General features: G+C 60.3%; 1 protein-coding gene across 1 annotated transcript in view; it reads left to right on the top strand.

Annotated features, from left to right (window-relative positions):
• The window catches only part of MAN1C1 (mannosidase alpha class 1C member 1), a 139,273-nt gene extending 119,083 nt beyond the window's left edge, over positions 1-20,190 (top strand). Inside the window, exons 6-12 of the mRNA XM_008265652.4 lie at positions 2,987-3,104; positions 4,124-4,217; positions 8,413-8,528; positions 14,371-14,590; positions 16,423-16,595; positions 17,366-17,481; positions 18,180-20,190. Coding sequence (XP_008263874.4) covers positions 2,987-3,104; positions 4,124-4,217; positions 8,413-8,528; positions 14,371-14,590; positions 16,423-16,595; positions 17,366-17,481; positions 18,180-18,306 — 964 coding nt within the window. The 3' untranslated portion in view covers positions 18,307-20,190. The remainder of the gene's footprint in view (positions 1-2,986; positions 3,105-4,123; positions 4,218-8,412; positions 8,529-14,370; positions 14,591-16,422; positions 16,596-17,365; positions 17,482-18,179) is intronic.
• The last annotated feature ends 6,016 nt before the right edge of the window (positions 20,191-26,206 follow it).

Here is a 26,206-nt window from a genome sequence, read left to right as displayed (position 1 = left end):
GCTAAGCCCCCGCCTGCAACACCAGCATCCATATATCCAAGCACCGGTTCGAATCCCGGCTTCTCCACTTCCAAAACAACCTCCTACTAATGTACCTGGGGGGCAGCAGATGTTGGCTCAAGAACTTGGGTCCCTGCCACACACACGGAAGATCCAGGTGGAGCTCCTGATTTCAGCCTGGCACAGACCTGGCTGTTGTGTCTATTTGGGCAGTGAACCAGAGGAAGGGAGATTCATTCATTCTCTCTCTCTCTCTCTCTCTTTGCCTTTCAAATAAATATTTTTTAAAAAAAATGAATTAGAGGGGCTGGCATTGTGGCACAGCAGGTTAAACCTCTGCCTGTGACACTGACATCCCATATGGGCACCACTTCATGTCCCATGTCCTGGCTGCTCCACTTCCCTGCCAAACCAGCTCCCTGCCAATGTGCCTGGGAAAGCAGCAGAGGATGGCCCAAGTCCTGCCACCCGTGTGGGAGACCCAGAGGAAGCTCCTGGCTCCTAGCTTAGGCCCGGCCCAGCCCTGGCCATTGTGGCCATTTAGGAAGTGAACCAAGCAGATAGAAGATCTCTCTCCTCCCTCTCTGTCTCATGCAAGCTCTCTCTCTCTCTCTAACTCTTTCAAGTAAAAAAAAAAATCTTAGAAGAATTAGACTCCAGCTCTGTCTGGCTGCAGAGTTGATGATTATACCATCCGCGTGCGCCTGTGCAAGTGCAGGTCCGTGCGCACACACAAGCTTCAGCCAGGCTGCGGGCAGGCCCACGTGTACCTAAAAGACTGGGACGGGAGGTGAGGGGAGAGGGACAGGGCTTCCCCGGCTGCCCGCAGGCTCACCAGACTGTCCAGAGGATCTGGTCTTGGGGTGCTGCCCAGAACAGGCTGCCTTTGGGGTACACAGTACCTCGGATTTGGGTTTGGACTCAGCTCTCTCGCTCACTGTGTGTCCTTGCAGAAGTGTCTCCCCCTCTCTGAGCCTAAGTGCCCACGTGGGAAATAAAGAGGGTGACATCTAGAATTGGATATGAAGATAAAATAAGATACCAGGGCTGCCTGGCACAAATTGGGAAATTAACAACAATGGAGCAAACAACACACAACTCGCATGTGTGCGATTACATGCATGACCGGGGCGGCAGGGGCACCACCGTGTATGAGTACGGATGAGGGCGTTGAGGTCGAGGGAGGTTGACCAGCCTCCCTGAGGGGTCTCGCTGGGACCTTGGGGCGGGGAGGGGGCAGCGTTTGGAGCCAGGCAGGAGAGAGGGACAAGGACGCAGCCACCTGGCCACCTCTGCCCAGGGCAGGCCCCAGTACAGGAAGCCCATATGGGGAGGTGAGCAGGGGAGGAAGGAAAGAGAGGCCCTGGGGGCGGGGGGTGGGGATGAGAACAAAAGGTAGCTGAGGAACTGGCTTCTTTTTTTTCTACTTGAACTTCCTGCAAAAGCGGGAAGGATCAATTATGCAGGAAACCCTGTGTGGGCACCCGGGCTCCCACGGAGATCCCAGCCCCAGCCCGCGGGGAGGGGCGGGCTGATGGCGAGGAGCACCTTGGGGCCCTCGCCCCCCACCGCAGGCTCTGGCCTCCAGCTCCTGACTCCTGCAAGTGGATGGCCTGGTGATGCACGCACAGCGCCTCAAGCCCTGGCACACTGTTCTGCTTGTCTCCAGCCAGGAGCCAGGTTTCCCCTGCTGTGCCCGTCTGGTGGCAGCAACTTGCCCACGCCTGCCTCCCTGTACCCTGTCCCTGCCATCACCAGTAGGGAAGCCTGCCCCAAACTGCACCAGGGAGCCCTCCACATGGGAGGTCACACCCCTGCTCTGTACCCACACCCCCAGCTGCCTGCAGTGGCCCCATGACCCTGGCCGTCCGGGCAGGTGAGCTGTGGGACAGGGACACGGCCTACACAAACCCCCCATCCCACTCTCGGCCTCTCTCCATGCCCACGAAAGCCCTGGGCGTGGAGACTAGGCTGTGCGATCCTCAGCCTGTCTCGCGGCTGCGGAAACTAAGTTATGTGAGAGTTAAGCACTTTGCCCATGGCCTCCAGCCAACAAGTGCTTGAACCTGCCCCTTCTGCCTCCAGGCCCCAGTAAAGCTTTAAGGGAAGCCCCTAGAAAGGCCGGGTCCTTGCTTATTGCTGTGAGTGAGGGGCAGGCAGGCCGCACAGTGGCCCGGAGCGTGGGCGCTGGTGTCAGAGCCAGCTCCAGGCCCGGCCGCTCCTCTTACTGTGTGATCTCGGCAGGTGATGTCACTATCATGCACTTGAGTTTTCTCTGCAGAAGGGGCAGGTGGGAGGACTGGCTGGGAGCCCGGCTCCGCACTGTCCCTCCATAAGACAGCCAGAGCCGGAAGTGGCTGTCCTGCTCCACCAGCCCCCAGGGCCGCGCTGGGCCTTTCTCTGCAGGTTCATGAGCAGCGGCCGGTTCACAGAGAAGGAAACCTCTGCTTTAAGAGACTGCCGCTCTCTGTCCTAGCCCAGGACTTACCCAGGGTCTGGCAGCCCCAGACGGTGTGGTCGCCCCGGAGCTGCCTGCCCAACATGTAAAAGTCAAGGCCAGGGCCACTGTGTGTCCTTGGCCAGCACCGACAGTGTGGAAAGGAGGAGCCCTGCTTCCCATCTTCCTTCTGGGACCCCAGTGCCACTTATTTGCCACGTGCAGGGCCACCGATCGGAAGCCAACAGGTGCCTTCAGCCAGCGGATGGAGGTTGCATTCTGGGGGGGTCTTTGAAGTCTCTGACAGCATTGTCATTTGTCACCTGTAACACTAACATGACCCTTGTGTCAGATCTCGGGTCCCTGAGTCTTCTGGGCACAGTTTGATGATGGAAACAAAGAATACTGCAAGTCAGACAGGCCTGGGTCCAGCCTGGGTCCCTTCGCCTCCGCGCCCCCAGTGAGCTCACGGGAGAAGGATGGCCACCCCCCAGCTGAAGAGCTGCTGCTGCTGTCAGTAGGGGGTGACACTGGTGCGTCTCTTTTCAGCGGGAGCTGGGGCTGGGCCACGGCAGGCAGCAGCAGCATCCTGGCTGAGTTCGGGTCCCTGCACTTGGAATTCCTACACCTCACCGAGCTCTCAGGCCAGCAGGTCTTCGCGAAAAAGGCAAGTCCCCGCCCCCACCCAGAGAGCCGAGGGTGAGCGTTGGGCTGTCCTGGGGTATTAGACGGTGCCGTGCACGGGGCGCCCCCTCCTGGATCAACAGGTGGATCTGGGGTGGGAGCCCAGAGCCCCTGAGCCACCTGTCCCATGGTGCATGCTGATTCGTCCTGGCCGTCCAGCTGGCGAGAGTTAAAGCCAGGGTTCAAGGCCAGGATTTTGTGTCTTCCTTCCCAGGCAGATGGGCTTTTCCTCTGACGCTGCCCGCCCGCCAGCCCATCCGTCCCCCTCTGTTTACATAACCTGGCTATTGTCATCTCCCACTCGTGCCTCCCACAGAGGCCACTATTGGTGGTCTGCAAAGCGGCCCACGTTCTAGAAGCACCCACCCCTCTGGGAGAGCAAATCGAGCCCACTTCACTGCTCTCCACAGGGACAGGGGGACAGGCGAGAGTCACTGAGGTGCAAGCAGGTCCACGGCCCCAGTAATGGCCTCCACTAACAGGTGGATGGGAGCGCCGGCCCCTGGAGAGGAAGGCCTGACAGCCACGAGGCTGCCCGTCCCGCTTCTCAGCCATGGTCCTTCTGCGGCACGCGGCTGTGTGGGTCTCCAGGGGACCCTGAACTAGGTAGGACGCCAGGCAGGAAACCAAGTCTCAGGCTCGGTGACCTGCCAACAGCCACCTGGTTCCCGCGGGTCACTCAAAGTCCCTGTCGTAGCACGGCAGCCCCTGGGGCCAACAGAGACCAAGGAGGTGACCACACAGTTAACCTCTCCCCGCGGGAGCAGGCCAGGGCTGCACCGGGAACCTTTGGGGCCAGCAAGAGTGATTCAGGGGGCTCTCTACAGGGTGCCTCTCTCAGGTGGAGCCTGCTATGCCGAGGCAGCCCTCCCTTCCCGCCCCCTGGCATGGAGACACAGCCCCGCCCTACACCCCGTGCATGGGTATGGCCACCTGTCCTGGAGGGCAGCCGTCACTTGGCTTCTCTGGGAAGTAAAGGCGCTCTGGTGCCGTCTCTCGCAGGTCCGGAACATTCGCAGTGTCCTCAGGAACTTGGAGAAGCCCTTCGGCCTCTACCCCAACTTCCTCAGCCCAGTGAGCGGCACCTGGGTACAGCGTGAGTACGCGGCCCCGATTCCAGCCCCAGCCCCAGGCTCGGCCCCCGAAAGGAGCAATGTTTGTATCAGAGCCACGGGCCAGGCCGAAGCCAGGAGCCTGGAGCTCCATCTGGGTCTCCTATGCGGGTGGCAGGGACCCCGGTGCTTGATCAGTCCCCTGCTGCTTCCTGGGGTGCATTAGCAGGAAGCCAGAATGGGAAGCTGAGCCAGGACTTGAACCCACACCTCCCGTATGGAATGTGGGCATCCCAGGTGGCATCTTAACCACTGCACCACTGCATACCCCCAAGCTTAATTTAAGAAGGAAAAGTTTTCAGCAAGGCCTCAGCTATCCACAATGTAAAAATCATGAATTCTCTCTTGTATCTTAAAGCTGCAGTCTTCAGTGTCTCTGTTCATAGACTTTGCCCCTCCAACAGGTGTTTGTCAGTCACCCAGGGATGGGATTGGGGGTCACACAGGTGCAACAAGTCTCCTGGTGCCAGGGACGTGCACCCTGGGAGAAGCAGGCTCTGTGCCCTTCTAACCAAGGCCAGGTCCTCGGTCACGGTCAGCCTTTCACGGGCATTGCCTTGAGGGCCATCCCAGGACCTGCCAGAACTCCCACCTCCACTGCCTCTGCTCTTCCCCAGCCTCCAACCCCCAGTCTTGCGGCAAGGGCTCAGGCCCGGGCCAAGCAGGTGCCTGATTATTGCACAGCTTGGGGGGGTTCCCTTTGCATCTCGAACCCTCAGAGGCAGAGGCGTGGGAGTAATGGCCAAAGGCTGCAGGAGACAGATTTCAGCTCTTGCCTTCCAAAGGTGGCCTGGCTTGTCCCCAACAGGAACGGTAGCAGCGGGGTGTGGAGGGCGGCTGGAGCAGGGGTGCCATGGGGAGACAGCTGAGGCCTTCCCACCTGCCCAGGCCCCGGCCACCTGCTGGTCTAAGGAGCCTCGGGAAGTTGACCCAGGAATTTCCCCCAGCAATGGCCTCACCCCAAGTGGCCTCCTGGAAAAAGACACTTGGAGAAATGCAAGGTCTTTTCAGCCGAAACACACTGCCAAGTCCAAAAGTGCAGGCAGAAAACGAAGACTCGGATTACAGGTCGTGGCCCTGGGATGAGACAGTTGGCAGACTGCAATTGCTTTTCATTGCAAGGCCTGGTGGAGAAGGAGGGAGATGACTGCTGGCCTGAGCTGCCCCTGGACAGTGCAGCAAAACCCGTAAACAGGAGGGGGGGCTGTCCCGTGCCACCTTGACCTCAGTGACTGTGAGGGGAGCCCCGCCCCCGAGAAGTCTATTTGGCTTTCCCTGGTGCTCTGGGGAAGGCAGGTTTGGGCAAGGTTGGGCACATATGTGAAATTGTTTCTTATTAATAAAATATGAACCGGTGGCCTGCCAGAGAGCAGAGGGAGGGCTCCACGTCCCCACTGCTCTGGGCCTGCCCCCCTCCTCCTCCTCCTCCCCTGGTTTTGGTGCCGGGGTCATCTCAGGTTTTCCGGGAGGGGAGTTGGTCGGATTTTTTTGCATATGTGTTTTTTCAGCGGATGATAGCATTCCCACCTTGCACTAAGTACATTCGCGTACTTTTCTCTCCTTGAAACCTGTGTGCAGCACAGGCAGGGCCTGGCCAGCCCGTTTGCAGCCACAGCGACTGCAGCTTAGAGAGCAGAAGGAGGGCTCGGAGCTGCCTCCCACTTCTCCAGGCCTCTGCCCCCACCTGCTTCCGCCCCGAAGCTGAGCCTCAGCCCTCCGGCCACTGACTGACGGCACCGAGCTCATCTGAGCCAACCCCTCAGCCCTCCCCACCCAGAGCTCAGGGAAGGGGCAGCAGCCCCTCAACTCAGCCCCGAGGGACTCGCCTCCTTGTCCACGGTCTGCAGGGGGCAGGTGCAGGTGTAACTGCCCTGCAGGGACAGGAGTGCCAGTTGCCTGTCTGCTCCGGCCGGCAGCTGCCCCAGCTCGCTCTCTGCTGCACCCCAGACTCGAAGCCTCGCCTCCTGCTGCTGCCAAGTGTGACGCGAGCTGTCTCTGCTCTAGGCTCCTGGGTGCTTCCCCTTCTCCCATTCTACAGGTCAGGAGACTGAGGCCCAGAGTGAGCAGTCGCTGCCCTGAGCTCGTGCAGATGGGCATCTCATTCCCACTCCTGTGCTTCTCCCTGTGCACCACACAGTGATGGGGACACACACGCACACACACATGCACATACACACATGCGTGCACACATGCTCACATGCACACACACCTGCACACACAAGCTGTGAAGTCGTGGGACCTCCTAGTGACAGGTGATACACATGTCCCCAAGACAGAGTCCTGCCGTCAGCACCATGGAGCCCTGGCGACCTGGCTCCCCTCGCACACACACCCAAGCCTTAGACTGTGGCACGCGGTCAGCAGTTGCTCCAGGCGGCCCAGACCCCAGGGTTTGGCATTCGAGGCCTTGCCCAGCACAGCAAACCTCCCTTCCCTTGGTTCGCTCAGCACCACTGGGCACAAGAAGAGCCCCACACGGCCCCGCCCCACTGAGCGCCTGCAGTCTGTGGAAGGCAGAGCTGGTGCCAGCGGCCTCAGAGACAGGGCAGGCACCAGGCCTGGCGCACGCCTCACTCACACAGTCTCCGTGCACCCTGTGGGGAGGGGCCGTGAACAGGACCGTGGGGACCCAGGGACAAGACCAGCCTCTCAGGAGGTTCCTGGGCTGAAGCAGCAGACGAGGAAGGGTTAGTCGTGCAGGCTGGGAGACGGAGGGGCAGCGTGAGCCCGAGCCCGAGCCCGAGCCCCGAGGGGAGAAGTGGCTCCCTGGAAGCCAGGAGCCGGGGGTGTTCAGGAGGCAGCAGAAGCAGGGAGAGGAGCAGGTGGCAGGGCCCCGCCCTGGGGCTGTATAGCCCGTAAGAGACTCATCGGGCCTGACTCCCAGCTGTGCACGCCGTCCACACGCTGGGCCTAGCCCTGCCTGGCTGTGCCTCCCACCCCGCCTGGGAATGGGCGGGTGGGGGCTGGACCCCGAGCTGGTCCTCCTGTCTCCTCCCCATGGCTAGGTCTGGCACGCATGCTTCCTCTTGTCTGTCCCTGTGTCTGTCAAGGTGGCCGGAGGGGCGGGGCGGGGCGGAGAGGGATGAGTGGCTGCTGGACCTCCCCTTGGCCTCTCTCCTGGGTCCGTCTGTCTGGTTGCTGGACCTCCCCTTGGCCTCTCTCCTGGGTCCCGTCTGTCCTTGGCCGCCCTCTTGGCCCCTCACTCGTCCTGCTTGCCCTTTTCTTGGCGTGCACCTGCGACCTTGCTTGGCTGCAGAAGCGCGGAGGCCTTGGACCCGTGACCGAGGCTCACTCTGTCTTCCCACCTGGGAAAGGGAGCCCAGCGTGCTTGTCTTGCAGAGCCGCTGGGAAGGTAGACATCATTCAGAAAGGCTCCCAGCCCATAGCAGACGCCGCAGACAGTAGCTGTTGAAGGGTTTTCTCCTCTCTGCCCTGCACTGACCCGGCCTCCTCTGCTCTCCCCCGCGCCGCCCCCGCCTTCAGTCCCCCTGTGGCACCTCCTCTGTCTCCACTTGAGTTGAGTCGGAACGCAGAAGTGAAGCGCGTTCTCTGTTAAACCTGCCTGCCTCTGCCTCCTAGCTCGGGCGCGGCTGCAGCTGGCTCCCGCGGGCACGCGCTCCTCTGGGCCCGCCCTTCCCTGGGGTGGCACTGGCTGGAGGCACCTGCTTGCTCCCAACAGCCGGGCCTGCTCTGCTCTGGGGACGGCTCCGGCTCCTGACCGTCCTCGCTGGGGTCCTGTGGGGCTGGTGCTACCAGGACGGACAGAGCTTCTCTCCTGTCCTGCCCTGATTTGCTGAGTTGAAGCCCCGTTTATCCCGAGTTCCTCCTCCCACCCGACAGTCGTCGCCACGTCTGCCCTTGGGTAATAAAAGCTCCGAACTCCCCGCCACCAGGTTCTCTCTTTAAAGAAATGCAGCTCATCTGTGGTTCATAAGCAGCGGCTCTGCGTGCTCAGCCTGCTGCAGCCGGATGCGCGGGGCCAGCCTTGCTCGGCTCAGCCTGACCCGGCCCGGCCCGGCCCAGTTTCCTGCCAGCCCCTCAGTCGCTGCCCGTTAGATGCCGGCTCCCAGCCGTGCACATGGCTCCAGGTCCCCAGGGTGGGATACACGCTGCCACCCAGTTAGTCCCCGGCAGCCGGCACGGGCGGGTAATGACGTTCTCGCCTCTTGCCCATGACAGAGCACGTCTCAGTCGGAGGACTCGGGGACAGTTTTTATGAATATTTGATCAAATCCTGGTTGATGTCGGCCAAGACAGATGTGGAGGCTAAAACCATGTACTACGAAGCCTTAGAGGTAAGACGTACCCTGCATTCTTCGCGGGCGGGGGGGGGGGTGCCTCCCCAGCTGGGCACGTCATACCCTAGTGACTCTCCCCGAAAATGGAACACCAAGCCCAAGGGAGGTTGTTCACAGTCCCCTGGGAAGGGACAGCCGGTTCAGAAGTCCCCCACCCATGCCGGTGTTTGCTCCAGTGACTGTGCCAGACCACCAGACGTGACCGTGAGTGTGGCCCAGCCGGGGAGGCCGGGTGCAGCCTGGTCCCTCTCTGTGTGGCTGGGAGCCAAAGCAGACAGGAAAAGGCGCTCGCTCAAGGCCTCGCAGTGCAGAGCGGCAGAGCTGGCAGTGCCGCGGCTGTGCCTGGCGTGTGGCATGACGAGGTGGCAGGCTGACTGATCCCTCCGAGGAGGGGATGCAAGCAGGGGGCTGCTTAGCTCGAGATATGGAGAAGGGGGTGAGGGGATCCCACAGCCCATCAACAGCCGGCTTTGAGCCCAACTGATGAAACAGCACCGGGCAAGCTCTGGGCCTCAGTTTCCCCATAAAGTGAGTTGAGCGACCACCTGGTCCCAGCGTCCACCTCCGGCCTCTAACTGGGCTCTGGGCTTCCCTCTTTGCTCTCAGTCCCTCTGCACACAGCAGCCAGAAGAGCTGGAAACTCAGGCGTTTCCCGCGGCTCCCTCGGCACTGGCGTGAACGGACCCCTCCCCTTTGCCCACCAGGCCCCACCTGGCCGGAGCCCTGCCGAATGCCCTGACTTCATCTCCTCACTCTTTTCCCTCCGCTTCCCCAGGCACTCGAGGCGTAGTCCCACCTCAGGACCTTTGCACTCACCGGCCCCTCTCCCGGTAGTGCCAGATGCTCCTGCAATTACCTTCCCAGCCTCTCCCCCCACCCAGGCTTGCTTTCTTCCTCACCTTTATCAGTGTCTGAAACTGTCCCGTGCGCGGGTGTGCTTGCTCCATGACTCATCTGCCCCGAGTAGAACGTGAGTGATCGAGGTCAGGGGCCTCATCTGCATTTACCCCGTATCCCCCCTCCCAAAACAGAACCTGGTGCGTAGTAGGCACCCAGTGACTATTTTGTGATAAGAGAATGGGTGAATACATAAAGGATGGTTGAAGGGAAGGATGGATGGGTGGTGGGCAGGTGGATGGAAGGGTGTATGAGTGGGTGGGTGGGTAGGGGCAATCCAGTGGGTCCAGAGGAGATGGGTGGGTGGATCGAAGAGTGGGAGGGTGAGTGCAGGCAGTCCAGGGGCTGGGTGGATGATGGCTGAGCTCCGAGTACCCTCTGTTCCCCCACATTTGGCCAGAAATGACAGTACATAAAGAACATAGAAAGAGACCTCCGGAGCTGTGGGCCCTTTAAACTGTGGGCTCAGCCGTGACCTTTCCCTGCCCGGCTCCCCAGCACCAAGACCCCAGTCACGAAGCAGCTCCTGGACTCCGGGCCCAGCCCTGTCCACGCCGGGCCTCGGCAGCGCCAGCGTCCCCTGTCTGCTCGGCGCCTTTCTCCCGGTTCTTTGCAGAGTACACTTGAGCTTCCCGAGCAGCCTGGCTGCCTGCCCTCGGGGCACCCTGGGGTTGCGGCTTCAAGGGAAGAGGTGGCCATGAATTATTTAAGCAAAGCTGGGGCTGAAGGAAAGCCCTGGATGGCGCGGGAGAGGGCTCAGCCTCACTCCCACATTTGATCTCCCCGCGGATGAGCCCTGGGCGGCTCTGACCCCAGTGAAGCTGGGCCTCTGGCAAGTTTGGAACTTTGAAGAATGTCCTGGCTGTCCTCACCTTGATCGCATGTTAAACTCACCCTGGGAGTTTATGTAATCCCACATCCAGCTACACCAGAACCTCGGGGGTGGGGCCTGGCGACAGCACTGGGAAGTGTGCAGTGCCCTTGGCGACTGCTGTCTGGACAGAAGATTCTCACCTCTGCCTGCCCCTGGGGTCACCTGGGGAGCTTCTGAAAGCCCCATGCCCAAGCCACACCCCAAGCCAATCGGATCAGCTCTTCTTCTTCTTTTTTAAGATTTACTTGTTTGGGGCTGGTGCTGTGACATAGTGGATTAAACTCTGCCTGCAGCGCCAGCATCTCCTATGGGCACCGGTTGAATCCCAGCTGCTCCACTCTGATCCAGCTCTCTGCTAATGGTCTGGGAAAGCAGCAAAAGATGGCCCAAGAACTTGGGCCCCTGCACCCATGTGGGAGACCTGAAAGAAGCTCCTGGCTCCTGGCTTCTGATCCAGCTCTGGCCATTGTGGTCATTTGGGGAGTGAAACAGCAGATGGAAGTCCTCTCTCTGTGTCTCTCCCTCTCTCTATTACTCTGCCTCTCAAATAAATAAATAAATCTTTAAAAAATTACTGTTTATTTGAAAGAGCTACAGAGAGGGAGAGAGATCTTCCATCCGCTGGTTCACTCCCCAGATGACTACAATGGCCAGGGCTGGGCCAGACCAAAGCCAGGAGCCTCATGTGAGCCTCCCACATTGGGTGTCAGGGGCCCAAACACTTGGGCCATCTTCTTCTGCTTTTCCCAAGGCATTTAGCAGGGAGCTGGATCAGAAGTGGAGCAGCTGGGACTTGAACTAGCGCCAAAGGGATGCGGGTGTCTCAGCAGGCGGTTTTATTCACTGCACCACAATACCAGCCCCTCAGCTTGGAAGTCACCAGGTTAGACCTGTGTCCAGCCGGTGTGGGCATGGGAGGTGCAGGCCGGTCCAACTGGGTGCACCCCGGGTCTCCTGCAGGCAAACGCTCTGAAGTACCTGGTCTTGCTGAACACCCTTCCTACACATGATAAAGATGAAGGTCAGAGAGGCCCCGATCCCACAGTAACAAGTGTCAGGGTCGGGACGCATGCGTGGTGTTGACTGGCTCCAAACCCCGCGCTGCTTCCCTGCTGGCCAGCCGCCACGGCAGAGAAAAGTCCGGCTATCATGAAATCCCCCAGGAGCACCCAGGTGGGCTCCACAAATCATTGTTCCCATGTCATCAGCTAAGAGTCTTGGACAAGTGGAATGGTGTGCCCGGTGTCGCCCATTCCGCAGTCGAGCCCAGCGCCAACCCCAGACTCAGGGCGTGGTCCGGTTTTACTGCGACCAAAGTTGACCTTTGACTAGTGGGTCACCAGCCCACGCCATCTTCTGCTTGAGAAAGCCGAATTTCCTGTGTTTGTATCTGCGTGTCTCAACTGTGTCTCCAAAGAGACACGGGTCTGCCGTCTCGTCTTTACTGTGATTGCACAGTTCAGTTCGGGATGTGTCTGGAAGCCGTCTGCAGGGTGCAGCTTGCCCGCATCCGTGCCCGGCACCTGGGGGCCTCCCCGGAGTTCTGTGCTCTCTTCAGTTCACACCTGGTGACTCGGAGCCAGGACTTGGCCCTGTGCTAGCCCTGACCCCATGCTTAGCCACGCCCAGCAGCTGCCAGGCCTCTCCGTGCTCCCTCCACTCAGCAGGTATCCCAGCCTGCCACATCCCCAGCACCTGTCCATCTGCCACTCAGTGAGGGCGCTGGGCCCTGACAGGAGAGGGAACTGCTTTGGCATCCCTCTGAGCCTGGCCCTGCCCGTGGCTTTGCTGCCCGCAGCACTCGCAGTCCTGGGAGGAAGACGGGTGCTCATCAAACTGCCCAGCGTGACTGCCACGCTACTGAAAGCTGACAGGTGTGGGAGTAGGACGCACAGTAGTGGGGCAAGTGCCGGTGAAGTCGGGGCATCCCGCCAAGGAAGCTGCCCCGGAGGAGGCCTCACAGCCGAGCCTGACGTAACACAGTTGGGGCAGAGCAGTGGGCGAGGAGATGCAGCTCCGGGAGTCCCTGCAGCAGGCGGGTCAGCATTGCCACGGTCACTGCGCAGAGACCGCCTCTGACCTCCCTCTGCCAGGCAGGGCGCTCCCAGTGCTTCTGTCTCGTCTTTGCCGTTGGGTTCTTTGCAGACCGAGCCCATCGGAATTCTCGCACATCTGGCTTGCCGGGGGTCTGTTAGGGTGAGCTGGGCCCAGGCCCGTCTACACGGCAGCTGCCTGCCCAGCGCTGGCACTGGTAGTGGCTGATGGTCTTGAGGCGGAGAAGGGAACATGCTTGTACCCAGGCCGCTGTGGCTGGGGTGTGGCGTAAGGGGAGGGGCGGGGGACTGGCAGCAGGGAACCACAGGGACTCTGCTGGGGAATACACCAGCCCCTGAGGGTGCAGCTCGTTCACTTCTCACCCTGAGACAGTTCATGCACTGCTCCCCACTTCACACACGAAGAAACAGAGGCACACAGAGCCTGTGAGTTGCCCAGTGTTGCGGAATTGGAGCTGGTGGAGACGCACCGAACGCAAAGCGTGTGCGCCCAGAGCCATGTCCAAGGTGCCAGGTCAGACCTCAGCAATCGGGGGCGGCCTCTCAGGGGCCATGACTCGCTGGGCTGAGGCCTAAAGGCCCTGGGAGGCTCTGAGGGCTCTGAGCCAGTGCCTACTGAGCCCCCGCTCGGGGGGCAAGAGGGGACCGAGGACTGCCCAGAGCCCCTGCCACAGGCCCAGGGCTGAAGCCGTGGTAGCCCATCTCCCAGGACTGCCCACAGGGAGTCGGGCATGATGGCTACAGACCTACCTGCCCCCAACCTCCTAGCGGCCATGGCGGGTAGAGGAGCAGGGCCCTGGGCTTCCATGGGTGTGGCTGGTGGTCCTGGGCAGGCCGCTGCACCCTTTTTTCTATAGAGGGCGCTACAGCCCATATGCCTAATTGAACAAACCTTTGATAAAGGACACACAGGGAGCAGCTCTTAATTCTCCATGCTCCTTTTGGCGAATCTGATTTAAAAAAAAAAAAAAAAAGTTGTCTTCCCATAAAGACACATCCCCAGAAGTGTTGGGTACAATTTTAGGAGTGTTCTGGACCCCCAAACCCATCCATAGACCAGCTGGGCTTCAGGCTAAGACCTCCCAGCAGAGCACGTAAAGGAGAATGATAACCCCTTGAAGAATTTTGTTAAGATTTACTTTATTTATTTGAAATGCAGAGTGGCAGAGAGAAGCAAAGACAGAATCTTTCATCTGCTTCTTCACTCCCCAAATGACCACAATTGCCTGGGACTGGGACCCGCTAACACCAGGGGCCAGGAACTCCATCCAGGTGTCCCACATGGGTGGCAGGAGCCCAAACACCTGGGCCATTTCCGGCTGCTTTTCCAGGTGCACTAGCCGAGTAGCTCAGACTCAAACCTGTGTTCATACGGGATGCGGCATTGTAGGAGGTGGCAGAACCCACTGCACCCTAACACCGCCATCCGACCTTAAAAGATTTTAAGTGTTTGGCAGGGGGCTGGCGTTGTGACGGAGCAGGATGAGCCACCTCCTGCAATGCCAGCATCTGATATGGACCTAGTTCGAGCCCCAGCTGCTGCTCTTCCAATCCAGCTCCCTGCTAATTTGCCTGAGAAAGCAACAGAGGATAGCCCGGGTGCTCGGGCCCCTGCTACCCATGCAGGAGACCTGGGAGAAGCTCCTGGATCCTGGCTTCCAACTGGCCCAGTTCCAGCCATTACAGCCATTTGGGGAGTGAGCCAGCAGATGGAAGATTTTCTCTCTCTCTCTCTCTCTCTCTCTCTGCTTTTCAAATAAATAAAATCTTAAAAAAAAAAAAAAAAGTAGAAGGAAGTAAAAGTCTGTGAGACGCCTGCCCTGGCTCTAAGCACCCCCCCGCCCACAGGCTCCAGGCCTCAGCTGGCCAGCAGTGGTCAGGGCCTGGCTGGCAGGGACCACGGGGCCGCCTTTGCCTGGGGAGGAAGCCACAGAGCAGGTCCTCTGGCCATCTCCATGGTGCTCATTGTCCGGCCTCGCCCTCCCCTTCTGCTCCCTGCCCTGCCTCGCTCCAGGCCATCGAGACCTACCTGCTGAATGTCTCTCCCGGGGGCCTGACCTACATTGCTGAGTGGCGAGGGGGGATTCTCGACCACAAGATGGGGCACCTGGCCTGTTTCTCGGGGGGCATGATCGCCCTCGGCGCTGAGGACGCCGAGGAAGAGAAGAGGAACCACTACCGAGAGCTCGCGGCCGAGATCACCAAGACGTGCCACGAGTCGTACGCCCGCTCAGGTACGCCTGCCGGGGACGGGGCAGCAGCATAGGCTGAGGCTAGACATCAGGATGGACTGGAAGGAGCAGCAGGGCAGCGGTGGGTGAAGGGAGGGCTGTGTGTCCCGGCGCTGAGCTGCCGCCCTGAGTGGGGGGGGGGGGGTAGGATGCACCGAGTCCTCTGCACCCACTGGCCCCCGCGGCACAGACAGGACCCTGAGGCTCAGGCACCTTGGCCAAGGAGGAGGGTGCAGGAAAGAGTGTGCTCTGGTCCCCGAGGCTGGGGCGTTGGCCCCCTGAGCCCAGAAAACCCCTCGCCCCAAGCCCTGCCATTCCGCCTTCCCCTCGGCACCCCTCCATACTGGCGTCCCTCCACCTCCTGGAAGCACCGTTTAATCCCCCCACTTGGCCCCGAATCGTCAAGTGTGGAGTCTGAAGACGCAGCAGAGAGCCTGAGCCCAGCTCGTCTCCTTACCTAAGCAAACGGGGAAGCTGAGTCAGCCCAGAAAGGAGCAGACTCAGCCCCAGTCCCGCTGCTCACGGGAAGCTGAGCCTGGGCTGCGAGCAGGCCTGGTGATGTCCGGTTCCCCCTTTTGCACGCGGCCTCTGCCCAGACCCCCGCCGTAGTCCCCGTCTCAGTGAGAGGAGGGGACCCAAGATTGGCAGCAAAAGTCCCAGGCTCAAGCGTGGCTGCCAAGCTGAGTGGCCTCTGTTTCCCCATCTGTGCAATGGGGAGAATAGCTAGGGTCTCCCTGGTGACGCAGAGGTTTCCGTGACACGCAGTAGGGTGACTGTCAGCTGACCACACGGGGCACTGTGCGGGTGGCCAGCGGCCGCTTCTGGGCACTGCAGCTAATCTGGTTTGGCCAGAGCCGTTCCCAGGAAGTCACACGCTCGCCCTGGCTCCTTCTCTTCAAAGAGCTCGCTCTGTCAGGACCATAAGCAAACGGGGAAACTCAGGAATAGTAAAAAGCTCCTGTTTGTCTGGGACGATCGGCCCGGGCCGTAAAAGACGGCCGCTTAATGGGGCGCCTTGTGCCGGCCAGCCAGGCTCAGCCCACGGACGCCTGCCACGCTGCTGCCACCTTGGTCCCATTAGCAACTTGGCAGAGCAGCTCTGCCGTGGGAGAGGACCAAGGCGCCGGACCCGGCGCCCTGCGTGGAGGGGTGCGATGCGCTCCAGGGCTCTGAGCACCCGGGGCTGCTAACGGGACCGAGAACAGAGCTGGGCCCTCAGGGACCAGAAGGAGGAAGACCCTGCCACAGCGCCCTGAATTTGTAGCTAAGGATTCACACTCGGGAGGGGAGGAGCCTGGAGAAAGGACCTCAGGCTGACCCGGGTCACCCTGCAGCGCAGCCGCTGCTCGGACAAATACCTTAGCCTCTCTGCGCCTCAGTGTCCGCGTGTGTGTGATCACAGCGCCTAAACTTACCACCTGAAAACCCCACCTCAGGGGCTGAAGTCACCCACTCCAAGCCCCCGGCACAGCCCTCACCCCAGGGCCGGCGGCCTCTTCCCACCCGCCGTCCAACCTGAGTCTGTTTCCGGGTCACGTCCTATAGAGCTGGCATCCCAAAGTCCACAGCTGCGTCGTCTTCCCGCGCTGCCCAGACGCTCGTTGGGACGCTTGGAGCCCAAAGCCGCAAGGTGGGGAGGCCTTCAGGGCCAGCCCAGGCCAAGGAAGATGCGGTGCACCTGCCCAGCGCAGCCTGGCGGGGCCGGGGGCGGGGAGCAGCCCCGGCAGGGCCCACTCCGGGCCGCCCAGCCAGGGGCTCGCGGGCAGCCGAAAGCTCTTGTGGGACAGCTGTTTTCAGAATGTCTGACCACTCCCCCTGCTTGGCCCTTCCCGCAGACACCAAACTGGGGCCCGAGGCCTTCTGGTTCAACTCCGGCAGAGAGGCGGTGGCCACCCAGCTGAGCGAGAGTTACTACATACTGCGGCCCGAGGTGGTCGAGAGCTACATGTACCTGTGGCGCCAGACCCACAACCCCATCTACAGGGAGTGGGGCTGGGAGGTGGTGACGGTGAGTGGCGCCCCTGAGGACACACGGGCGGGCTGCAAGCCCCTGGCCCCGGCCAGCCAGGGGTCAAGTCAGGCTGACCTCTGGCTAGGCTCAGAGTGGACAGGCTCACCATGGCGGTCAATGCCGTGGTCGCAGGCCAAGAGTACCCTGCTGTGCAGGAGCTGCCCCGGGGCCCTGCAGGCCAAGGAAGGGGGTCCCGAGTGCCTTGGCCTTTGGGGCCTGGCCTGGGTGTCAGCAGGCCTAGAGCATCGGAGGCTGGGGGGTCCCGCAGGTGCTGTCCTGAGCCCAGAGCCTGGTCAAGTGGCTTTAGACCCCTCTTTTTCAGCCACTGCCTGCCTCGGGCCCTGTTTCCTGCCATTCAAAGGCCAACTGCTTTGTGCCCTGGTGCCCAGCCCACAGGCCCCCCAGGGAGTAAAAGTGGCCGTCCCACACAGAGGCAGGCAGCCCAGGGCCCACACACCTCTGGAGCACCCTGGGGGTGTGGCAAGTCCATGCCCTTTAAGCTCCGCCCACCACTATGGGCCAATCCGTGAGGTCAGCGAGTGCCCTGAGAGGCAGAGAGAGGAGAGGCAGGTGAAGCGCTGGGGGCAGCCGCCCACCTGCTCAGGGTTCTTAGAGGCGGGCGGAGAGAGTGTGAGTCCTGCGGCCTGGGCCAGGGCGGCTGAACCCCAAAAGTGTGCTGCAGCCTTCTGCTCCCGCTCAGAGAGGGGTCTGGGACTCTGGTCTGCTGGGCAGGCGTGAGTCTTGGGGGCCGCCTTCCTCCCGAGCAGGCCTTGGAGAAATACTGCCGCACGGAAGCCGGGTTCTCGGGGATCCAGGACGTGTACAGCGTCGTCCCCAGCCACGACAACAAGCAGCAGAGCTTCTTCCTGGCGGAGACCCTCAAGTGAGTGGGGGCCTGGGGGGCGGGTTCTTGCCAGAGGCACTCGGGGGCTTTGCCGGCCCCGCCCCTCACCAAGAGCACAGGACGGGTGCCCAGGAGGGATGGAGACCTCAGCTCCAGGGCTTAGGCCCCAAGGTGAACCAGGGGCCGGGCCAGTTCCACTGCACGCCCCGGGGAGCTCACCGTGTGATTTCCCAGGTTGCTTTGGTTCTTTAACCAGCCCCCTTGGGTTGCAAAATTCTCCCAAAGTACGTTCTCCTCCGCGAAACAGGGATGATGGTGATGGTGATGGTGATGGCAGTGTCAGTTCTGTGCCTCCCGCCCTGCCCATCACTGTTACTGTCCCCCCACCCCACCCCGGCAGCAGCCTCTGCAGGGTCCTGAGGTAGCAGGTGGCCACCCCACCCCCTTACTACCCCTGGAGCGAGCCCCTCGTCCCTGAACACTTTAGGATGGGGTGGGGTCCCCACACCCCGGGAGCGTCTGTCCCAGGGCCTTGTGGTCCACTTAGGGGGTGGCTCATGTACCCAGCCGGGCCTGGGAGACAGCCTGTGAACTGGCTGTGTGTGAGGTGACAGCGTGGGGGCTGGGGGCAGAGCCAGGATTAGGTCCAGTGCCCCCGACCCCAGAGCAGCGCTCGGGCCTGAGGCCTGCCTGCCCCGAGGCCCCTGGGCGAGGGCTGACGGCCGTGTCCGGCGCAGGTATCTCTACCTTCTGTTCTCCGATGATGACGTGCTCTCCCTGGAAGACTGGGTGTTCAACACCGAGGCCCACCCGCTCCCCATCAACCACTCGGGCAGCTCCGCCGGGGCCCGGCGCCCGCGCTGACTGGCTCCCGCCGCCCCGGGCTGTCTCAGGGATGCCACGCCTCTTCGGGATTTGGGACTGTTCTCAGAGGGACTGGGAACACGGACCCCACAGGGCAGACCCCGGCCAGCTGCGTCGGGCTCGCTACTCTCCTCTGTGAGGAGACAGGACTGGGAGACGCCCCGGCGTCAGAGCAGGGCTGTGGGCACGCCGGGCCCCCACATTCCTTTCTATGGAGAAATTTCTATGAAACCCACAAAGCAGCTGTCGCAGGGCCACGGGGCCGGAGGTCTGCGTGTCCGCCCCACGTAGCTGCGTCGCTTCCACTGGGGCTCTGCTTGATTTGGCTTTTTCTTTACTATTCGGTTTTGTTACGCTCTCCCGAATCACGGGCTTTCTAAGGGGGTCACCCGCCCCCCGTCTCCACCCCGTCTCTCCACGTTCAATGCCTTCGAGCCAACACTTACTCTGCGTTCATGTCCCCATCAGTTCCCTTACCATGGCAGGAGGGATCTCCTTTGACTTGGGCCCACCCAACTGTTAGGACTGGCTGTGCTATTCTCATTACTGTAATGGAAAAAAAAATCTGGGAACTAGAAAAAAGAGTTTATGGAATAACAAGAGCAAGCTCATTGCACAGGCATCGCCAGGCTTGCGACAGACAGAGGAGCCTCAGCCAGCCATTGCCGGAAGGTCCCGTGCGGCCAGCGACGCCTCTCCTCTTACCTTGCCTTAAATTGGTCCTAATGTATTCAGGAAATATGAGCTAGATGTGCATGGCCGAGGCTCAGGAGAGACCAGAGAGGAGCAGCAACTCGCCTGAAGTCACACAGCGGGGTGGGGGAGGACAGCGGGGAGCCTCACCTGGCCACCCCAGTCCTGCTTCCCAGACACAGAGGAGAGAGGCAGACAGGGCCCCGCAGTCCCGAGGGAGGCAGAGCAGGAAGGTCGCAGAAGCACCTCCGAGACAATCAAGCCAAGGTAGCAATGGCCAGGACCACCCATGGCGGGGCGGAGAGCGCAGGGGACCCTCAAGCCAAGCCCTTAGACGGTGAGGAGTGGCCAGAGAGGACATCCCACAGATCCAGACCCCCTCCACCCTCCTCGGGGCCCACCCCTTGCTGCCCCCGCCAGGGGCCCCGAAACACTGAGCCTGTTCTGCAGAGAAAGGAGTTCATGTGTTCCTGCGCCAGCGCTGAGGTGAGCACGGGCCCTGCTCCCTGACCGCCCAGACACTCGGCCAAGGGCACAGGACCATGCTCAGCCCTGCCCCAGGCTCGGCCACTCCGTCATGGCTCTGCTCATCATCTCCAGTGACCTTCGGGCTGCTGGGGCTCTGTGCCGATGACCTTAAATCCCTGCTATGTGGACCCAGGCAGGGCCCCCAGCTCCCTGGGCCCTTCTTTGCAAGCAGAGGGAGACCCTGCACCTGCCAAGGTTGTCAAAAGATGAAGTGGGAAGCCAGGGGCACAGGAAGCGCTTCCTCCTTGTTCCGGGGACTCGGACACTCCCCGCCACCCCGGCCCCGGGATCATCTCAAACAGCCATCGTGAGCAGCCCCGGTCTGAGAGGGGCAGGTCACCACACGCTTGCTTGGCGTCCAGGAAAGCGGGGCTCCTGCCACCACCTGCCCTCATGTGGAAAAACAGCTCCCTACAGAAACCTCATAGACAGATTAGGAAATAAAGCAAAGCAGACAGAAAACGCCACCATCCGTCTCTCCAGAATGGATACTGTTACGCAAGTATTTTCTTCTAGACCTTTTTCTATGAATGTATAGAATCTATGTTTTGGAACATGGTATCATACTATGCATACTATTTTCTTATAATCTGCTGTTGCACTTAACTGTGTATTGTGGACCTCTTTCCCCGTCAACAAATACACACGTATCTCATCACTGTGCCTGGCTGTGTAGTGTTCCGTGGTGTGCCGTGGCGTGTCCTGGGGCTCTGCGCCTCTCTCGCTGGGCATCTGGGGTTGGGTTCGTTTGAGATCTTAATTACAGATAACAGAAACCAACTCTGCCGAACTGAAGTGAAAGACAGGAGCTTACTGAAGTGCCACGGGGTGGCTCGTAAACTCAAGAAAGCAGCCAGACTTGAAGAAAGATGACGATGAGGATTTGGCCGGGAATTCTGCGGGGACCTGGGGGGCATCCCTCCCCCCGACCCCAGCACCGCCGTCAGAATGGCTGAATCCAGTGTTTCCAGACCCTTCCGGGCCCACTCTCCGTTTGGCCTGGGCCAGTACCCACCCCTCGCCAAAAGCAGGGCCATGGGCGTCTTGACTGACAGATTATGAAGACCCCGTGCGCTGGGCTGCAGGGAAAATGGGGTTCATTACCCAGATGAGGCCCCGCAGGCCTGTCGGCAGTCGGCTGTGCTTTTCTCAGCAGGACAAGGGCGGGGGGGGGGGGGGGACAGCACACTCGCCCTTCCCCCTCCCCTTGTCCTCATATCGCCTTCGCATCAGCTCCCTAATGTCTCAGCGCCACTCCGCGGTCCCCAAGGCCCCGCTTCCCCTGCTGGGCCCACGCCAGCGCTGTCCCTGTCTCTCCAGCGTCGGTGCCCTCTGCTTCCTTGCTGGGAGCAAATAGCAGAAGATGAATTTTACAAAATTCCTCCTCCAGGAGGGCCTTGCAGGTGGAGAAAGGTCACCCTTTAGCAACTGAGCCCCGTTCCAGGGATAAAAATAAGCCAGAGCCGCTGCGAGGACAGAGGCCCGAGCGATGCGTCACCCCCACTGAAGGTAGCAGAGCGCTTAGCCAGCTGCAGGAGGCAAAGCCGGCTTTCCCTGCAGCGGCTGTCTCCGGGCCCAGCCGGGAAGCACGCAGCCGCCAGCCTCCTTGGCCCGCGCCGCGGACAGAGCCCCCCTGCACCTGCATTCTTCCTCCATGGGCTTGATGTTGCTGCCCTCCCCAAGAGCTGGCCCCAAGCGGGGCCTCCAGAGCCCCCCAGGCCTGGGAAGGGAGCAGGGGACATCAGCCTCTTGTAGGCGCCTCCCTGGTATTGTGGTTTTCTTCAGACTTGGCCAGATTTGGGGGGGGGGGGGGCGGGAAGCACAAGTAGGAAATCCGGCGGTGCCAGTACCCCAGGTTCTAGTCCCAGTTGGGGCGCCGGATTCTGTCCCAGTTGCTCCTCTTCCAGTCCAGCTCTGTGGCCCGGGAGTGCAGTGGAGGATGGCCCAAGTACTTGGGCCCTGCACCCCATGGGAGACCAGGAGAAGCACCTGGCTCCTAGCTTTGGATCAGCGCGGTGCGCCGGCCACAGCGTACTAGCCACGGCGGCCATTGGAGGGTGAACCAACGGCAAAGGAAGACCTTTCTCTCTCTCTCTCTCACTGTCCACTCTGCCTGTCAAAAAAAAAAAAAAAAACAAAAACAAAAAAAACAAAACAAAACAATCCGGCTTCGCCTCTGCTCCCCTGGCTTTGTGGCTGCGGCTGGAGAGGGAGGGGGCCGGCTCCCACCAGCTCTCCCCACAGGAGTCCGTCCTGGAAGGGATGCACGTGGCTCACGGGACTCTGGTGGCTCGGGGAGGCCGAGCCCTCTCTGACTGCAGCCCCGTGGCACAGCTGCAGGGGAGAGGCGCCCACGCTAGCTTTTACATCTGAAAACATGGGTCTGCTTCCCTGTATTTGGAGCCGTGTTTTAATCCTGCTCAGCCTGCCTTGCGCCAGCGCTTCTCAGACTTGAACGTGTACATGAGTCACCTGGGGATCTCGTTATGATGCAGGTTCGCGTCCAGTGGGAGTGGCGACCAGCACCAGGTTCTGCTGTTCTAACAAGCTCCCTGGAGACGCTGGTGCAGCCGGGCCTGGGACCACACTCAGCGTGGCGAGGCCCCGGCCAGTGACCACTCCTTTGGTTTCTGCTACTTATTTATTTACTTATTTATTTAGCAGCCCTGGCGCTGTACCTGCTGCAGAGCGGAGAAGGGCTCAGGTGCTGGGATGGCACCTGTAGCTACTTTGGCTGCAGAGGCACCTATAGCTACCTTGGCTGCAGAGGGACCCATCTCAAAACAGGGGTGCTTATCACCTGCGTCGGCTGCTCCCCTGGTCCAGGACCGTCAGGGTGAGGCGGGAGCAGGCTGCTGGGGGCTCAGAGCCGTGTGGGTCAGGAGCGCCCTCTGCAGAGCCGGGGCTGTCCCACAAGGGAGCTGCTGTGATGTTGAGCACTTAAAATGTGGCAAGTGTGAATCAAGAACAAAATGTTAATTTTATTCCGTCTTAATTAAGCTTAAACAGCCATATGTGGTTCCTGGCTGCCGTTTTGGACAGCGCAGAATTAGAACTTGGAGAGAGAGTCCCCTGCTCTCGTCCTGCCATGCCCTCCACCCGCTGCGTCATTACAAAACGAATCCAGCTCTGAGCAGATGGTGTGGGGACCAGGGTTCCCTTGACCAGTGGTCTGCTTATTTTTTATACCTGCTCCAGCCTCCAGCTGTTTCCTGCAAAAGCCTCTGTGTTCTGTTTTGTTTTTCCTCACTCACTGTGTATCTGCACTTGGCAGGCATTAGGTCAGGTTCAAGTTTCGAGAGGCAGGATGACGCCGCGGTAGGAGACTGGCACTGCCTTGGAAACCGGGCGGACCTGCCCTTCCCTCCGTGAGCCTCTGCTTCTCCATCTCAGAGAGGGGGTGGGGTCAAGGATTAACTGAGCGCCGACCCTCACCCTGGGGATGGGAACTCAGCACCGATAGCAAAGATTGCTACTGCTACGTGAACCACTTTGTAAACCATAAAACCTTGCGGAAATGGGAGAAAAACACTGCTGTAAAAATTCCTCTTTTAAAACAAAATGCTCTAAACTTGGAGGAAACGGCATCCCCAGGCCCAGGAGACAGCAAAGTCTCAGAGCAATAAATCTGCACATTTTCTGCTTTTTGCATTGAGCGAGCATTTTGCTGTTAGCCCGGAATCTACTGAAATTGAGAAACTGGGCTGAACATTTGTTGAGTGACTGTCCAGGGGTTTCCAGAGGCTGGCCCGGTGTGGGGGATGACAGAATGCTTGAGCAGGGGCGGAGGGCTGGAGGGAGACGCTGGGAGCTGACCTGGGCGTCTGGCGGGGTGGCGGGGGTCCCTGATAAATCCTTCCTGTACCTTTAAGGAAGGCTGGGCAGGGAAAGATGGCACCCCATCTACCCAGGGGGAGACTGAAGCCCCGAGAGGCTTGCTCAGGGCAGACAGCTGCTCCTCCCTCTGCGCAGGCTCCCTGGCTCGCCCGGTGCCTGCAGTTCCCACGGCCTTATGCAAATGACCCCAGATCCAGGGCAACCCTCAGCCCTCTGCTCGGGACAGTTTCGTCTTTAACCTGGGTTTCCACCATGATGGTCACCAGTACCCCCTTCACTCTCTAAAGTGCACCCTGTGGGTAATAAATTCTCTGCCCCTCCCTGTGATCTAAGTGGAAGCAAAGATTCCCAAGGTGTTTCTTCCAGAAGCCCACGGTGCCCTGGGGACTCAGATACCCCACCTGGAAAGCTCACAGGTGTCCCAGAACCTGTCCTGTACACCTCAGGCGGAGCCCTGCCAGGGTCACAGGCTGTACACACACACACACACACACACACCCAGCTGACTGCTGCTTTTCTCTGCATCCAGCAGCTTCATGGTTCCAGAATCCTCCAGCCTTTGTCATTCATTGAGTGGCCCCGGACCCCGCAGTGGCAGGGCCCTAACCCTGCAGCTGGGGAGGACACAGACGAGACACCTGCCCCCATGGGCCGCCCTGGCTAGGGGCAGGGTGGGAGGCCAGGGCCAGAAATGCAGATGCAACAGGTGTGTGCGGAGGGCTGGCTGAGGGGGCCATAGCCAGGAGAGGGTGCTCAGGGCCCGCACACAATGTCTGCAGGAGGGCGTTCCCGGCAGAGGGAACAGTGAGTGCAACAGCCCTGAGGCAGGAAGGGGCTGGCTTTCGGAGGAAGTGGACGGTGGGGGTGGGCGGGGCTGCGTGGTGGGGGCCGGGGTGAAAGTTGAATTCTACCCTGGGGGCAGCAAGAAGGGGGGGGGGATGAGCTGCCCGCCTTTCCATTTCTGTTTCCTCTGACTTAGCTGAAAGACTATGGGTGCCTTCCCTGCCCCCTGCCTCAGTGGAAAACCCTCCTCGGGTCCCTGAGAAGTTTTGAAAAGCTGTGCCCGCCCAGGGTCCGGGGAGAACTGAGTGTTCTCTGCCGGGTCCTCCCCTTTGTGGGTTTTGGCTCTGAGGAGCCTGGGAGACTCCAAGGGCACCGGAGACCCGGGCTCTGACCCTTGGCCCTTCCCTATCCCTTCCAGCAGGCCCAGCTACACGCATCTTTAAAGAGTTATCTATTTTTGCAAAAGGGTGCATAGAGAGAGAGAGTTCCCATCCACTGGTTCACTCCCCAAGTGCCCACAATGGCACCTCCTGCTGTGACCTTTCTCCCTCCCTAGATGTGCAGAAACCAGGCTGTCTATAGGGCCTGGGGCCTCTTCTCTGGTTGAAAAAGGTCTGGATTTGTGGCAGATATTCAATCAGTGAGTCCTGGCTCTATCAGGAGTAAATATTGGTTGGGGCTGGCACTGTGGTGTAGCAGGAAAAGCCACTGCCTGCAGTGCCAGCATCCCATATGGGCACTGGTCTGAGTCCCAGCTGCTCCACTTCTGCTCCAGCTCCCTGCTGTGGCCTGGGAAAGAAGTGGAAGATGGCCCAAGTGCTTGGGCCCCTGCACCCACATAGGAGACCCAGAAGAAACTCCTGGCTCCTGGCTTCAGATCAGCCCAGCTTTGGCTGTTGCAGCCATTTAGGGAGTGAACCAGTGGATGGAAGACCTCTCTCTCGGTCTCTCACTCTTGCTGTCTGTAACTCTACTTTTTTTTTTTTTTTTTTTTTTTTTTTGACAAGCAGAGTTAGACAGTGAGAGAGACAGAGAGAAAAGTCTTCCTTACGTTGGTTCACCCCCCAAATGGCCACTATGGCTGGTGCACTGCGCTGATCCAATGGCAGGAGCCAGGTGCTTCCTCCTGGTCTCCCATGCAGTGCAGGGCCCAAGCACTTGGCCCATCCTCCACTGCCTTCCCGGGCCACAGCAGAGAGCTGGCCTGGAAGAGGGGCAACCAGGACAGAATCTGGCGCCCCAACTGGGACTAGAACCTGGGGTACTGGCACCGCAGGCGGAGGATTAGTCAAGTGAGCCGTGGCGCTACCCTGTAACTCTACTTTTCAAATAAAGAAAATATCTTTAAAAAGATTTGTTAATTTGTTTGAGAGAGAGGGAGAGACAGAGCTTCCATCCACTGATTCACTACTCAAATGGCCGGAGCCAGGAACTCCTTCCAGGTCCCCCATGGGGGTGCAGAGGCCCAAGGACTTGGGCCATCTTCTGCTGCCTTCCCAGGCACATTAGCAGGGAGCTGGAGCAGAAGTGGAGCATCAGGGACTGGAATCTGTGCCCGTATAGGATGCTGGCGTCGGAAGCAGCAGCTTGACCCACTGTGCCACAACGTTAGTCTTCCCACACTCGTGATCAAAACCGGGACAGTGCACAGCCCAGCAGGGAACAGCATCTCGGGGCCCTCAGAGTCCCACCTCCCTCCTCAAGTGACCGGCACCCTGGCTTTGCCTTGCCTGCATTAGAACTGGAATCCCACACCCTAGGTCCCCGTCAGTCCTGAGCAACCGAGTGGGGCTGATCCTGCTCCCTCTGCTGTCCTGGGCCCTGGACACAGCTCAAAGCAGGCGGGACCTGCGGAAGAGGAGCTGGGCCAGTGACTGCAGCACCTTCTGCCTGGCCCTGGCACTGACCGTGGGCAGGTCCCAGAGCCATTTGTGGTAGCGAGTGTGGAACGCGGCTCGTCCTGACCGAGCAGTGGGAGGAAGCGAGCGGCTCCACCGGCATCAGTGACTCCTGCAGATCTGCGCACCCCCAGGTCTCATGCAGGACGTGCGGCCCCAGC

The sequence above is a fragment of the Oryctolagus cuniculus genome, chromosome 7 (genome assembly GCF_964237555.1).
Source record: "Oryctolagus cuniculus chromosome 7, mOryCun1.1, whole genome shotgun sequence".
Classification (NCBI taxonomy): Eukaryota; Metazoa; Chordata; class Mammalia; order Lagomorpha; family Leporidae; genus Oryctolagus; species Oryctolagus cuniculus.
Note: the sequence above shows the minus strand (reverse complement) of the source record. Positions and strands in the feature narration are given on the sequence as shown.